This window comes from Scomber scombrus, chromosome 9 (genome assembly GCF_963691925.1).
Source record: "Scomber scombrus chromosome 9, fScoSco1.1, whole genome shotgun sequence".
Lineage (NCBI taxonomy): Eukaryota > Metazoa > Chordata > Actinopteri > Scombriformes > Scombridae > Scomber > Scomber scombrus.
The window spans coordinates 185709-202249 of NC_084978.1; the positions used below are offsets into that span (position 1 = coordinate 185709).

The window sequence follows — 16541 nt, forward strand, 5'->3', positions numbered from 1 at the left end:
TTGTTTCTGTTTACTGAGGATCAATAACCGAGGATCAATAACCGAGGATCAATAACTGAATACTTTATCGTTGTAGATCATTTAAAACATTCATTAATAATCAATAGATCTGCATATTGATACCAGCTGATTAATTGATCATGTGATCAATAACCACATCTGAATGATTTGATTTTTACATTCATTAATTTTAAGAATCTGTCCGTACGAAGTCGATTATTGGCACTGATCAATAATCAATAACTCATGCCGTGGGCTTATTAGGAGTCACAGCACCAGTTAAACTCACTTTATTCATCAGATATCTTTATTTTATATTTCAACATGAACTAAAAACAGAAACAGAAAAACAAACTTTGATTTCTTCCAAAAATACGAAAAAAAACCCAAAACAGAAGTTTTAATTTACACAGAAAAATATCAAATAAAACTTTAATCAGTACCTCCTGTTTCCTGTTAGCTCCATGCTAACAGAGCTCCGTGCTAACAGAGCTCCGTGCTAACAGAGCTCCGTGCTAACAGAGCTCCATGCTAACAGAGCTCCATGCTAACGGTCATTTGACTCAGTTTTGTAACATTTTAAAACAATAAACACATAAATTTACATTCTTTAAACCTGAAATTTTCCAGAAAATAACTTATGTCAACATCGTTTATCGTTTCTGTCGTGAATCTAAAAGTTTAAACTTTGAGCCGTGACGCTGGTTTACAGCACTTCCTGTTTCACACAAACACTAAAAACTATCAGATATAAAAGCTGTCTGACCGGTGGTAGTAAGTTATCCTGCTAGCTAGCTGACTGGAGGGAACATGATGGTAGTAAGTTAGCCTGCTAGCTAGCTGACTGGAGGGAACATGATGGTAGTAAGTTATCCTGCTAGCTAGCTGACTGGAGGGAACATGATGGTAGTAAGTTATCCTGCTAGCTAGCTGACTGGAGGGAACATGATGGTAGTAAGTTATCCTGCTAGCTAGCTGACTGGAGGGAACATGATGGTAGTAAGTTATCCTGCTAGCTAGCTGACTGGAGGGAACATGATGGTAGTAAGTTATCCTGCTAGCTAGCTGACTGGAGGGAACATGATGGTAGTAAGTTATCCTGCTAGCTAGCTGACTGGAGGGAACATGATGGTAGTAAGTTATCCTGCTAGCTAGCTGACTGGAGGGAACATGATGGCAGTAAGTTATCCTGCTAGCTAGCTGACTGGAGGGAACATGATGGTAGTAAGTTATCCTGCTAGCTAGCTGACTGGAGGGAACATGATGGCAGTAAGTTAGCCTGCTAGCTAGCTGACTGGAGGGAACATGATGGTAGTAAGTTATCCTGCTAGCTAGCTGACTGGAGGGAACATGATGGTAGTAAGTTATCCTGCTAGCTAGCTGACTGGAGGGAACATGATGGTAGTAATTTATCCTGCTAGCTAGCTGACTGGAGGGAACATGATGGTAGTAAGTTATCCTGCTAGCTAGCTGACTGGAGGGAACATGATGGTAGTAATTTATCCTGCTAGCTAGCTGACTGGAGGGAACATGATGGTAGTCAGTTATCCTGCTAGCTAGCTGACTGGAGGGAACATGATGGTAGTAAGTTATCCTGCTAGCTAGCTGACTGGAGGGAACATGATGGTAGAAAGTTATCCTGCTAGCTAGCTGACTGGAGGGAACATGATGGTAGTAAGTTATCCTGCTAGCTAGCTGACTGGAGGGAACATGATGGTAGTAAGTTATCCTGCTAGCTAGCTGACTGGAGGGAACATGATGGTAGAAAGTTATCCTGCTGACGCTAATAACCAAACTAGTACGTCAACATCTGGAACTAAAGTCTCAGAGAGAAAACTAACGTTACGTCTCTCATTGCTAACGTGATGTAAAGGAAATGCTCAGCGTTGTTTACATTATATTTTTATTGGTCTGTAAGATTTATTTTATTTAATGTGTTTGTGTAAAGAAATGAAGGCTGATCATCTTACAGCTTGTTTCAGCTCTGCAGTAAATATTCTGTTAACCTCCGTGAACACATGGACTCATAAACATCTCTGCTGTGTTTAACACGTGACCGTCACCATGGTAACAACGTCCTCAGCGGTCCCTCCCTTTCTGCTGCGGAGCCAAGATGGCGACTGTTGAGGGTGAGAAGTGTCGGTAGCTCACCATGACGGTTCTCATTTTAACCTCAGCGTGAGAACAGAAGAAGAGTTTTGAGACATTAATGAAATAAAACTTCCTGTCAGACTGTCCCGTTCTCCTTCCTGTTCCCGTTCTACTTCCTGTTCCTGTTCTACTTCCTGTCAGACTGTCCCGTTCTACTTCCTGTTCCTGTTCTACTTCCTGTCAGACTGTCCCGTTCTACTTCCTGTTCCATCCGTCACAGCTCGTCGTCGTCCTCGCTGACGCCCGCGTCCAGGTCTTTGTCTTTCCGCTCGGAGCTCTCAGTGACGAAGGCCCTCTGCTGCTCCTCCAGCTCCTGCAGCTCCCCCTGCAGGCGCTCCAGGTGCAGCGCGCGCCGGTTCCTCAGCAGGCGGCCGGGGAACGGGTTCATGACGGTGAAGGCGATGCTGCTCAACTTCCTGCAGGACAAACGGGTCATAGAGAGGGACAGCGTGATGTCATTTATTTATTTATTGCATCCATATAATAAACAGCACTGTAAACAGTTATCATTAGATCAGTGTTGTGTTCCTGTAAGGCTGATTGATGCTTCTACGCAGAGCTCTCTGCATCGCCGTGAACCTCTAACCTCTAACCTCTGACCTCTGACCCTCCCCAGGAATGTAACTACGAGGCAACGCAGACCGAGGGCTGTGATTGGTTGGCTTGGTAGCAAAACATCTACAGAGTAATAATTAATAAATAGAACGATGTGTGACAATCATTCGCATTACAACAAAACACTGCAGGAACTCAAAATAAATCTCATTAGGCTAAAATAAGACTCATCACCGAAAAAGTAACTTGATTTTAAACAACTTTCACTTATTTCAGGCACATTTTCACTAGAAATAAGTTTATTCAAATACTTGTAATAGGAAAATAAGAAGTGGCCATTACACAGGAAATAAAGAGTGAGATAGTCTGTGTGAGACCTGGAAGCAGCTGATCCTCCTACTGCGACTAAACACGATGCGATGGAGACGCAGAACTCTGAAATGTTCATGACGGCGTCGTTATGGCGTCGAGGTTAGAAGCATGAATCAGCCCGAACCCTTCAGACCGTGAACACACCACAGAGCAGCGGGGGGGGGGGGGGGGGGGGGGGGGGGGTTCACCTGTCAGTCTGTGGCTGCAGTTATTAAACCACTGACATATCTGATGTTCTCTAGAGTCAGACAGGCTGGCAACGATAAGTCACACTAAGCTTTATGGTTTCTAAAAAGATGTTTTCGGCACAGATGCCTTTATTCAGCAGTAGACAGGAAACATGGGAGAGGGGGGGGGGGGGGGCATGCAGCAAAGGACCCACTCGACCAGCTGCACGCCAGCTTTATGGTTTAAATGGAAAATGAATTCTTCTAAATAATCCTTGATGAGAGATTATTGACACCACAGAGACGCTGACTCAGCACTGATCGTTTCATCAGCTGTGTGTGAGCTGGGTCTGAACTCATATTATCAAATATTGACCCACATGATATAATATCTGAGTTCATCAGCTTCTAAAAGCTGTTCAACGCCTTGTTTTACAGTCAATAAGTTTCTTTCTTTATTAAATGTGTTTCGGGCGGGAAACATTTACACATCAGCCGACTGTGTATTGATTTGCTGGAGCTGGGGTTCCTGTCATGGGGGGGGGGGGGGGGTACTATAACCTGCAGTCAGGTCAGTAACAGTTGTCTCTGTTAAAACCTTTTCATCTTTCATTTAATGTTTTATTCTTTTAATTAATACCCCTCCTCACTTTATTCCTTTTATCATCTTTTATTTTATTTGGGTATTCTTAATGTTTCTTATCTCTGACTCCTCACTTCCTGTTTTTATTGAGTTATTTAATTACATGTAAATCACTTTGTGTTGCTTTATGTTTTAAAGAGCAACACTAATAAAGTTTGATTGAATAACTGACTGCTCATAATTAATAAATGTTTGATTAATATTATGGAAAAAAGCAGAACATGTTTTAGAATATGATGAAAACTGATCTGAACGCTGAATTTGTTTAATAAACGTTGAAATGAAGAAATTGTTCTTTTATTATAAAGTTTGTTCTTTTATTTTGAAGAGTTGTTTCTGACAGCGTAGAATCAGATGTCTGGCAGCGGTGAGGGTTAGGTAGGTTGATGAACAGGTGAGTCCTTACCTGCCGTCAGAGATGGTCTTAGTGAAGAAACGAAGGTACTGATAGATCTCTACGCTGTCCTGGATCTTCAGGATGTCGTCCTCTTTGTATTTAAGCAGAGCCAGAGCGTACCTGAACATCACCTGAGACACACACACACAGAGCGTACCTGAACATCACCTGAGACACACACACACAGAGCGTACCTGAACATCACCTGAGACACACACACACAGAGCGTACCTGAACATCACCTGAGACACACACACACACACAGAGCGTACCTGAACATCACCTGAGACACACACACACACACAGAGCGTACCTGAACATCACCTGAGACACACACACACACACAGAGCGTACCTGAACATCACCTGAGACACACACACACAGAGCGTACCTGAACATCACCTGAGACACACACACACACACAGAGCGTACCTGAACATCACCTGAGACACACACACACAGAGCGTACCTGAACATCACCTGAGACACACACACACAGAGCGTACCTGAACATCACCTGAGACACACACACACACACAGAGCGTACCTGAACATCACCTGAGACACACACACAGAGCGTACCTGAACATCACCTGAGACACACACACACACACAGAGCGTACCTGAACATCACCTGAGACACACACACACAGAGCGTACCTGAACATCACCTGAGACACACACACACACACACACAGAGCGTACCTGAACATCACCTGAGACACACACACACACACACAGAGCGTACCTGAACATCACCTGAGACACACACACACACACAGAGCGTACCTGAACATCACCTGAGACACACACACACAGAGCGTACCTGAACATCACCTGAGACACACACACACACACACACACAGAGCGTACCTGAACATCACCTGAGACACACACACACACACAGAGCGTACCTGAACATCACCTGAGACACACACACACAGAGCGTACCTGAACATCACCTGAGACACACACACACACAGAGCGTACCTGAACATCACCTGAGACACACACACACACACAGAGCGTACCTGAACATCACCTGAGACACACACACACACACACACAGAGCGTACCTGAACATCACCTGAGACACACACACACACACACAGAGCGTACCTGAACATCACCTGAGACACACACACACACACACACAGAGCGTACCTGAACATCACCTGAGACACACACACACACAGCGTACCTGAACATCACCTGAGACACACACACACAGAGCGTACCTGAACATCACCTGAGACACACATACACAGAGCGTACCTGAACATCACCTGAGACACACACACACAGAGCGTACCTGAACATCACCTGAGACACACACACACACAGAGCGTACCTGAACATCACCTGAGACACACACACACAGAGCGTACCTGAACATCACCTGAGACACACACACACAGAGCGTACCTGAACATCACCTGAGACACACACACACACACACACAGAGCGTACCTGAACATCACCTGAGACACACACACACACACACACACACAGAGCGTACCTGAACATCACCTGAGACACACACACACACACAGAGCGTACCTGAACATCACCTGAGACACACACACACAGAGCGTACCTGAACATCACCTGAGACACACACACACACACACACAGAGCGTACCTGAACATCACCTGAGACACACACACACACACACACACACACAGAGCGTACCTGAACATCACCTGAGACACACACACACACACACAGAGCATACCTGAACATCACCTGAGACACACACACACAGAGCGTACCTGAACATCACCTGAGACACACACACACACACACACAGAGCGTACCTGAACATCACCTGAGACACACACACACACACACAGAGCGTACCTGAACATCACCTGAGACACACACACACACACACACACAAAGCGTACCTGAACATCACCTGAGACACACACACACACAGCGTACCTGAACATCACCTGAGACACACACACACACAGAGCGTACCTGAACATCACCTGAGACACACACACACAGAGCGTACCTGAACATCACCTGAGACACACACACACAGAGCGTACCTGAACATCACCTGAGACACACACACACAGAGCGTACCTGAACATCACCTGAGACACACACACACACACACACAGAGCGTACCTGAACATCACCTGAGACACACACACACACACAGAGCGTAACTGAACATCACCTGAGACACACACACACAGAGCGTACCTGAACATCACCTGAGACACACACACACACACACACACAGAGCGTACCTGAACATCACCTGAGACACACACACACACACACACACACAGAGCGTACCTGAACATCACCTGAGACACACACACACACACACAGAGCGTACCTGAACATCACCTGAGACACACACACACAGAGCGTACCTGAACATCACCTGAGACACACACACACAGAGCGTACCTGAACATCACCTGAGACACACACACACAGAGCGTACCTGAACATCACCTGAGACACACACACAAACACAGAGAAAAAAAACCTGCAGCACTGAGACATTTTTAATAGAGGGAGAGAAAGTGTGTTTGTATTTCTTTGTTGTAATAAATGTTCTACGGTTGGAAAGCCTCTTTATTTCCCTTTTAAATGGAGCCACATTAGTCAGGAACATTCATTAGTGTGATGAGCAGCAGAGCTGAGTATCAAATCTTCCCTGCCGATAGTCAACAGCTGATATCGCCTCGGTGCCTTCGTACAGGAAGGAGTCAACAGCTGATATTACCTCGATGCCTTCGCACAGGAAGGAGTCAACAGCTGATATCACCTCGATGCCTTCGTACAGGAAGGAGTCAACAGCTGATATCACCTCGATGCCTTCGTACAGGAAGGAGTGAACAGCTGATATCGCCTTGATGCCTTCGTACAGGAAGGAGTCAACAGCTGATATCGCCTCGGTGCCTTTGTACAGGAAGGAGTCAACAGCTGATATCGCCTCGGTGCCTTTGTACAGGAAGGAGTGAACAGCTGATATCACCTCGGTGCCTTCGTACAGGAAGGAGTGAACAGCTGATATTACCTCGGTGCCTTCGTACAGGAAGGAGTCAACAGCTGATATCGCCTCGGTGCCTTTGTACAGGAAGGAGTGAACAGCTGATATTACCTCGGTGCCTTCGTACAGGAAGGAGTGAACAGCTGATATCGCCTCGGTGCCTTCGTACAGGAAGGAGTGAACAGCTGATATCACCTCGGTGCCTTCGTACAGGAAGGAGTGAACAGCTGATATTACCTTGGTGCCTATGACAGGAAGGAGTGAACAGCTGATATTACCTTGGTGCCTATGACAGGAAGGAGTGAACAGCTGATATCACCTCGGTGCCTTCGTACAGGAAGGAGTGAACAGCTGATATTACCTTGGTGCCTTTGTACAGGAAGGAGTGAACAGCTGATATCACCTCGGTGCCCTCGTACAGGAAGGAGTGAACAGCTGATATCGCCTCGGTGCCTTCGCACAGGAAGGAGTGAACAGCTGATATTACCTCGGTGCCTTCGTACAGGAAGGAGTGAACAGCTGATATTACCTCGGTGCCTTCGTACAGGAAGGAGTGAACAGCTGATATCGCCTCGGTGCCTTCGCACAGGAAGGAGTGAACAGCTGATATTACCTCGGTGCCTTCGTACAGGAAGGAGTGAACAGCTGATATCGCCTCGGTGCCCTCGTACAGGAAGGAGTGAACAGCTGATATTACCTCGGTGCCCTCGTACAGGAAGGAGTGAACAGCTGATATTACCTCGGTGCCTTCGTACAGGAAGGAGTGAACAGCTGATATTACCTCGGTGCCCTCGTACAGGAAGGAGTGAACAGCTGATATTACCTTGGTGCCTTCGTACAGGAAGGCGTCCCACAGAGGCAGCAGGATGTCACTGGGCAGACTCTCTACATAAACCACCAGGAACCAGTTGAAGGTGATCAGAGAGACGTCGATGTTGTGATCATCAAAGTGAGACGCAAGCCGAGGAAGCTTCTCTGAAAGGAAGTCCTTCAGCACCCGTTGATCCGCCTGAGAACAGTCATCATTATTAAATATCAAACTTAACAAGCTGCTGATGTCATTTCATGTATAACCTTAATAAAAGCATCTGATTGGTCAGAGCTCAGATCACTGGTCCAGGTGTGTTTCCTCACCTGAGAAGCCACCAGGTCCTTGGTGTAGTAATCCTGAGGCATGATGGTCTCCACCACACACACCAGACACCAGAACGCATCTTCTTCACTCTGGAGGACCAGCAGAGCGATGGCCGCCAGCCTGAGAACACATCACATGAGTCATCACCTGATGCTGCCCCATCCACCTGATGCTGCACCATCCATCTGACCCTCACTGTGAAGAAGACCGATACTTACCACCACCAACCCTGAGGGGGCAGTCCACTTTTTTTTTTGAGCTTGTGTTCAGTGTTTACAGTTTGCTGGACCGACTGGGAAAGACTTGGTTAAGGTTAGGAACTGGGTTCAAAGGTGTGTGTACCTGTTGAGTCCCTGGCAGTAGCCAATGGCAGGGCTCTGCCAGGAGAAGGCCAATAGGATGCGTTGAAGCTGCTGGAGGGCGGGGCTGGATGGTGAGGAGAAGTGCTGATTGGTCGTCAGGGTGCGGTGGAGGTCCAGTTGGATCTGCCTGGAGGCCGGATGAGGAGACGTCCGACTCTTCTCACACAGCTGCAAACACAACAGCTGGTTAGTATCAGAAACCTGGATCCTGATAGGACAGATGCGGACCAGGTGATGTACCTGTTGGTATCGCTGTGGGTGGCGTTCTCTCATCGTCCTGGTCCTGGCTCGGACCACCCAGCGCCACACCTGCTGCCGGTACTCCCGAGGGACTCCGCCACGCAGCAGACCTTTGAGCTCCGGGGAAGGGCAAAGGTCATCATCAGACCTGCCAGCGAGGTACTGAGCCCAGCGACTCAGCAGGGGCCGCTCTACTCCCTCCTGCAGGGCAACACAGATATACCAGCTTTAAATACAGATAAACAGTCTACAGTCCAGAGTCCAGTCCAGTCTACAGTCTAGACTACAGTCTACAGTCTACACTTCAGTCCAGACTACAGTCCAGTCTACAGTCCAGAGTCCAGACCTGGTGCAGCAGGTTGTGTGAGCGGATCTCCAGAGCCTGGATCTTAGCGAGCAGCTTCATGTCCTCCACCTCGTAGTCCGGGATGATTTTGAATCCGTACTCATCGTGGTCCCTGAACACATTAACTGCAGTTAGTGTTCCTGTTATTTTGTCCACCCCTACACTGATTCCTGCTGTTTGTACCTGTTTGTGTTGAGCTTGATGACGCTCTTCAGCTCTCCTTTCAGAGCGTCCTCGATCATCTTCTGCACGGCCCCCTGCTGGACCGGATCCAGAGATTTGTTCTCCTGCAGCTTCCTCAGAACGCCGAGGTAGCGGCTCTCCACCCGACAGTTACCGGCCTCCAGGTAGGCACACTGCAGCCAATCAGAGGGCAGGACACGTAAGACGGACTTTAGATGAAGATTACCACTTTTCCTGATAGTAATGGCGGATGTTCAGCTGATCTGAACCCGTCGGCATCACGGATGGTAACAGAATCTTAGTGGAGGTGTTTGGATGTTAGCTTAGCTAGTCTGAGCTGTGATACACAGCGCTGTCAGTAGGAGGCGCAACAGGGTTTATATCTGATGATGGAATACATGGATCCATGACCCAGTCCATTAATCACCAAACTGTAATTAATGTAAATGAGCCACAGAGCTGCATCAGACCAACAGTCTTCATGTCTTCATTCGTATGCTGCTGATAAAAAGCTCGACTCAAAACGTCTTCATGTCGTTTCTACTGTACAAAATATTATCACCAACATTATGACTGTTGTAAACGTTTAAGCAGACAGTGCTCCCAGTGTTCCCAGTGTTCCCAGTGATCCCAGTGTTCCCAGTGACAGTGTTCCCAGTGTTCCCAGTGACAGTGTTCCCAGTGTTCCCAGTGACAGTGTTCCCAGTGACAGTGTTCCCAGTGACAGTGATCCCAGTGTTCCCAGTGACAGTGCTCCCAGTGTTCCCAGTGACAGTGCTCCCAGTGACAGTGCTCCCAGTGTTCCCAGTGACAGTGTTCCCAGTGACAGTGCTCCCAGTGTTCCCAGTGACAGTGTTCCCAGTGACAGTGCTCCCAGTGTTCCCAGTGACAGTGTTCCCAGTGACAGTGTTCCCAGTGACAGTGCTCCCAGTGTTCCCAGTGACAGTGCTCCCAGTGTTCCCAGTGACAGTGCTCCCAGTGTTCCCAGTGACAGTGCTCCCAGTGTTCCCAGTGACAGTGTTCCCAGTGACAGTGTTCCCAGTGACAGTGCTCCCAGTGTTCCCAGTGACAGTGTTCCCAGTGACAGTACCCCCAGTGTTCCCAGTGTTCCCAGTGACAGTGCTCCCAGTGCTCCCAGTGCTCCCAGTTGGACTCACCTTCACCATCAGACTCTTCTCCTGCTCGGAGCTGTTCCTCCACAGTTTGGTCAGCTGGTAAATCTCAGAGTTCAGAAACTTGTTCTGAGTCTTATACGCCTCGATGTCGTCCTGAAACACAACCGCACCTTAATCGCACCTTAACCGCACCTTAACCGCACCTTAACCGCACCTTAATCCCACCTTAACTGCACCTTCACAGCTTCAAACCACATTCAATATATTGGTAATATCTGATCTCTTAAATACGTCTCTGATCTGCAGTCTGAACCTGTCTGCTCTGGTTAAGGTTGCCAACTCCCTGAAAGTAAATAAGGGAACCTAGTTGGGAGAGCCGGCCGACCCGACTGCGTTCAGCGGTCCTGGCTTGGTGACATTTTTTGCCTTTTTTTTGTGTGTGAAACGATTTTTAAATGATTTGACTCTAATTTAATCTGATGCATGTTTTTGAGTGATACGAATACATGGAAAACTAATTATTATTCAACTATTTATTTTTTACTGCAAAATAAGGAATCTTTAACAGAACGGTCCTGCTTAACTTAACACAATAGAAAGCAGAAAGTGCAAACAGGAAGTCTGAGGAACAGTAGTAAATGTGGAGACATGTTTGAGCTTTTGCTGCAGTTGTTTGTCTTTCAGTGCTACAGAATAAAACTCTGAGACGTTTCATTATTTAGACTGACAAGTACCTCGACCAATGAGAAGAGCCGGATTCTGCTTTGTCATTCTGGTGTGTGAGTGTGCTGTCAGCTCATTGGTCAGAGAGCAGGAGGGGGCGGGGCAATAAGATTACTATTAATGTTCATATAAAACGTCATTCATTGATTCTATACGGGACAAAGTGCTTTACGGCAACCCTCCCCCTGGTGGACAAACTGTGTATCACAGGTTCTGTTTATGACGAATGATTATTGATTAATAATAAATGACTTGATTTCAGTTGCAGCTTCATGAGTCACAACTTACTGTAGAGATCAAACTACTGATCAGAAAAGCTTAAACTGATCAATAATTAACTGTAACAAGCTAACTGTTAGCTTCACCTTGAGGTTCTCGATCTGCTGCTGAAGCTGTTTGAAGGTCTGAGAGTCCAGACCGCCGCCGCCGGTCCAGGTGGAGAGGCGCGGGTCAGACATGCAGGCGGTCACCTGATCAGACAGCTTGATGATCACCTGACAGGAAGAAACACACTGAAAACTTCTTTCTATCTTCAGTTTAAATCAGCTAAACAATACAGAACAGATGTGATGTCATCATTTCAGCTCCAGTGATGCAATCAGTCTAAACAGCTGAGTCTGCTGTTAGCTATAAGCTATCAGCTATCTGCTATCAGCTATCAGCTATAAGCTATCAGCTATCAGCTATAAGCTATCAGCTATAAGCTATCAGCTATAAGCTATCAGCTATCAGCTATAAGCTATCAGCTATAAGCTATCAGCTATCAGCTATAAGCTATCTGCTATCTGCTATAAGCTATAAGCTATCTGCTATAAGCTATCAGCTATAAGCTATAAGCTATCTGCTATAAGCTATAAGCTATCAGCTATAAGCTATAAGCTATCTGCTATAAGCTATAAGCTATCTGCTATAAGCTATATGCTATCAGCTATCAGCTATCAGCTATCTGCTATAAGCTATCAGCTATAAGCTATAAGCTATCAGCTATCAGCTATAAGCTATCTGCTATAAGCTATAAGCTATCAGCTATAAGCTATAAGCTATCAGCTATCAGCTATAAGCTATAAGCTATCAGCTATAAGCTATAAGCTATCAGCTATCTGCTATCTGCTATAAGCTATCAGCTATAAGCTATCTGCTGTTAGCCTCTAGCTCTCTATGTGAGGATGTTTGCTGCTGATCAGAGATGTTAGTTAGTTATGAGAGATGAACAGAAGATGTGACATCATTAGTTCAAGGAGTGATGACATCACCAACAACCGTCATCCGGAGGTCAAAGGTCATCAATAACTGTTAAGATGAAATTTATAATTAACAAATTCAATCAGAACAAAAGTGAAATAAATAAAGACGAGAATATAAAACATTAAAAAACACACAAACAGTTATTAGTGTGTGTGTGTGAGTGTGTGTGTCTCTGTGTGTGAGTGTGTCTGTGTGTGTGTGTGTCTGTGTGTGTGTGTATATGTGTGTGTGTGTGTGTGTGTGTGTGTGTCATTTGCTTCAGAGAGATGAAGATAACCCCATGAGAAGTCATTTTAATGGATCATTAAAGCTGCAGCTTCTTAACGATCTCAGGAAGTTCTGACTTTGTTCGCAGAGTACGAAGTTGATGAATCCCAGATTTGTGTGTAAAACATTTGTTCACAGTTTGTGAATGTGTTCAGGTAGTCGGGTTGAGGATGATGTAATCAGCAGTCAGGATGATGAACACTAACCTATGGGAGGCCGTTTAGGGTGAAATCATTGAAAACGTGCACACATACATTGACATGATGTGCAGACACACACTGAACATTTCCACACCCTACCACCTTCTCACACAGTGGGATATAGGCTACTTGTGTGTGTGTGTGTGTGTGTGTGGGTATCTGAGTGTGCGTGTAAAATTTCAGTGCGCCCGGAAGTTGTTTCAATGTAACAGGAAGGCACTGCCATCGGTCCTCATTTTCAAAATAAAATCAGGGCGAATGATTAATAAGATATCTTTATATCTCTCTCCATAGTTTTAGGGATGTTGAACTAAATATTATTCCTAAATCTGTGAGCATGTGATTAATTGTGCATATGGTTGCCTAGATACACAATCTGTCACTACAAGGCACATCACCTGCTCATAAATCTTATTAATCATTCGCCCTGATTGTATTTTGAAAATGAGGACGGATGGCAGTGCCTTCCTGTTACATTGAAACAACTTCCGGGCGCACTGAAATTTTACACGCACACTCAGATACCCACACACACACACACACACAAGTAGCCTATATCCCACTGTGTGAGAAGGTGGTAGGGTGTGGAAATGTTCAGTGTGTGTCTGCACATCATGTCAATGTATGTGCACGTTTTCAATGCGTATGTGCACATATTTCAATGATTTCACCCTAAACGGCCTCCCATACTAACCATCAGTGTGAGCTCACCTCCTGCTTGGCGTTGTTCTTCTCCATCAGCGTCCTGATGTCGTGCTGCAGCTCGGCCAGCTGTGAGTCTCTCTGAGTCAGACTCCTGCTCGTCCTCTCCGCCTCTTCCTTGGCCTCCTCCAGTCGGCCTCGCAGGTCGGCCGCCTGCCGCTCTCGGTGCCGCAGCAGCTCCAGACGCTCCTGCTCGCCTTCCACCGCCAAAAACTCAGCGCAGGTTCTCTTCTCCAGCTGAGCCGCCTCCAAGGCTTTATGCAGGAGCCACACCAGCTCCTGCAGGTCACAGGACCAGAACCATCACTACCACACCAACAGATTCACTACAGACTCTAACTAGTTGTTCACTTTAAAAACTTCATCAAAGTAGTAAAGAGTTAAAATCATTCGTGACTTTGAGAAGTCATTAACATAAAGTCAGCACCTACATGAAGACGTCTTCTGGTTGAAAGCAGCAGACTCGTGAGTCTCTGATCTCTGCTTCTCATCATGACTTCAACACACCTGTCTCCACTTACTCATTCATTTATTCACACAGGTGTAATTCATATAAAGGCCAGCAGGGGGCAGCCTTCAACCACACAATAATAATATCTAAATAATCTCACACTGTTAAAGTCATTAAAACTACTAACATCAAAATGAACATGATAGGTGTTGAACCAGTGAGATGTATTCATATATATATATATATTTATATATATATAAATATTCAGATATAATTATATATATATATATAAATATGAATATCTTGAGGATTTCATAATGATATAATGTTTTGGGCAAATAATGTCCCACATGATCCTGATCCACCTTAATAAAGTCACATGGCTCTAATTTATAAATTCCTGTAGGATATTTTTATTTTTGAGCTAAAAACTAATAAATATAATAAATCTTAAATTTTTTAGGTTTAGGAGACTCTAAGTCAAGAAACTGTTAAAAAAAACTGATAGATAGATTGATAGATAAATTGATTTATTGATTGATTGATTGATTGATAGATAGATAGATAGATAGATGGATAGATAGATAGATAGATAGATTGATTGATTGATTGATTGATTGATTGATTGATTGATAGATTGATTGATTGATAGATTGATTGATAGATTGATTGATTGATTGATTGATAGATTGATTGATTGATTGATTGATTGATAGATTGATTGATTGATTGATAGATTGATTGATTGATTGATTGATTGATTGATTGATTGATTGATTGATTGATTGATAAATTGATTGATTACCTTCTGGGACTTGACTTCCTCCATCAGCATGTGTTTCTCCTGCTGGAGGCGGGACGATGACACAGCGTCTCTGCGGAGGACCGGCAAGGTGGACGAGCTGCGACTCTTCATCTTCCTGCTCCGCGGGCCGGTCGGGGGGGGGCAACCGGCCGGACCAGCTGATGGGAGGGGAGGGGGCAGAGGGGCAGTAGGAGTGCTGGGGGGCAGAGGAGCAGTGGGAGTGCTGGGGGGCAGAGAGGCAGTAGGAGTGCTGGGGGGCAGAGGGGCAATGGGAATGCTGGGGGGCAGAGGGGCAGTGGGAGTGCTGGGGGGCAGAGGGGCAGTGGGAGTGCTGGGAGCTGGAGGGGGGGACATGGAACAGCAGGGGTTAAACTCTATAATTCAGAGCTTCAAACCAGCAAACCTTCTCATGTGTGCATACCTGTAGTGTTGGGGGGGTCTGCAGGGGCCGGGGGGGCCGGGGGGGCCGGGGCAGTCGGGGGGGCCGGGGCGATCGGGGGGGGGGTCCACAGTGGAGCCTCCACATGAAACACACTCTGACTCCATTCCTGAGACGATCGCTTACGAAGACTGTGGACGGAGTTTCTGTACGAGACGCAACACACACACACACACACACACACACACACACACACACACACACACACACACACACACACACACACACACACACACACACTGAAGTCTGATCCCCATCACTTCAAACATAATCAGTCTTAAACCTGAACAGGAAGTAAAAATCCTGCAGAACAAAAGCAGTTTGTCTGAAATCAGCTGATCACTTTAATCCATCACTGAGTCATGATGATTAAATATCAGCTGCAACGAGTACTCACATCCTGTAACTGTACTGCAGTAAAGTACTAGTACCTCTAACTGTACTACAGTAAAGTACAAGTACCTCTAACTGTACTACAGTAAAGTAGTAGTACCTCTAACTGTACTGCAGTAAAGTACTAGTACCTCTAACTGTACTACAGTATAGTACAAGTACCTCTAACTGTACTACAGTATAGTACTAGTACCTCTAACTGTACTGCAGTAAAGTACTAGTACCTCTAACTGTACTACAGTATAGTACAAGTACCTCTAACTGTACTACAGTAAAGTACTAGTACCTCTAACTGTACTACAGTAAAGTACTAGTACCTCTAACTGTACTACAGTAAAGTACTAGTACCTCTAACTGTACTACAGTAAAGTACAAGTACCTCTAACTGTACTACAGTAAAGTACTAGTACCTCAAACTGTACTACAGTAAAGTACTAGTACCTCTAACTGTACTACAGTAAAGTACAAGTACCTCTAACTGTACTACAGTAAAGTACTAGTACCTCAAACTGTACTACAGTAAAGTACTAGTACCTCTAACTGTACTACAGTATAGTACAAGTACCTCAAACTGTACTACAGTCAAGTACAAGTACCTCAAACTGTACTACAGTAAAGTACTAGTACCTC

General features: G+C 45.6%; 1 protein-coding gene across 1 annotated transcript in view; it reads right to left on the minus strand.

Moving 5' to 3' along the window:
- Positions 1-1621: 1621 nt before the first annotated feature.
- The window catches only part of tbc1d2 (TBC1 domain family, member 2), a 30190-nt gene continuing 15270 nt past the window's right edge, over positions 1622-16541 (minus strand). The window contains exons 6-18 of the mRNA XM_062426182.1: positions 15586-15664; positions 15080-15340; positions 13833-14102; positions 11775-11903; positions 10729-10839; positions 9572-9744; positions 9389-9500; positions 9043-9243; positions 8783-8970; positions 8440-8560; positions 8129-8314; positions 4295-4416; positions 1622-2567 (exon numbers count right to left, since the gene is read on the minus strand). Of these exons, the coding sequence (XP_062282166.1) occupies positions 2366-2567; positions 4295-4416; positions 8129-8314; positions 8440-8560; positions 8783-8970; positions 9043-9243; positions 9389-9500; positions 9572-9744; positions 10729-10839; positions 11775-11903; positions 13833-14102; positions 15080-15340; positions 15586-15664 (2155 nt within the window). The 3' untranslated portion in view covers positions 1622-2365. The remainder of the gene's footprint in view (positions 2568-4294; positions 4417-8128; positions 8315-8439; positions 8561-8782; positions 8971-9042; positions 9244-9388; positions 9501-9571; positions 9745-10728; positions 10840-11774; positions 11904-13832; positions 14103-15079; positions 15341-15585; positions 15665-16541) is intronic.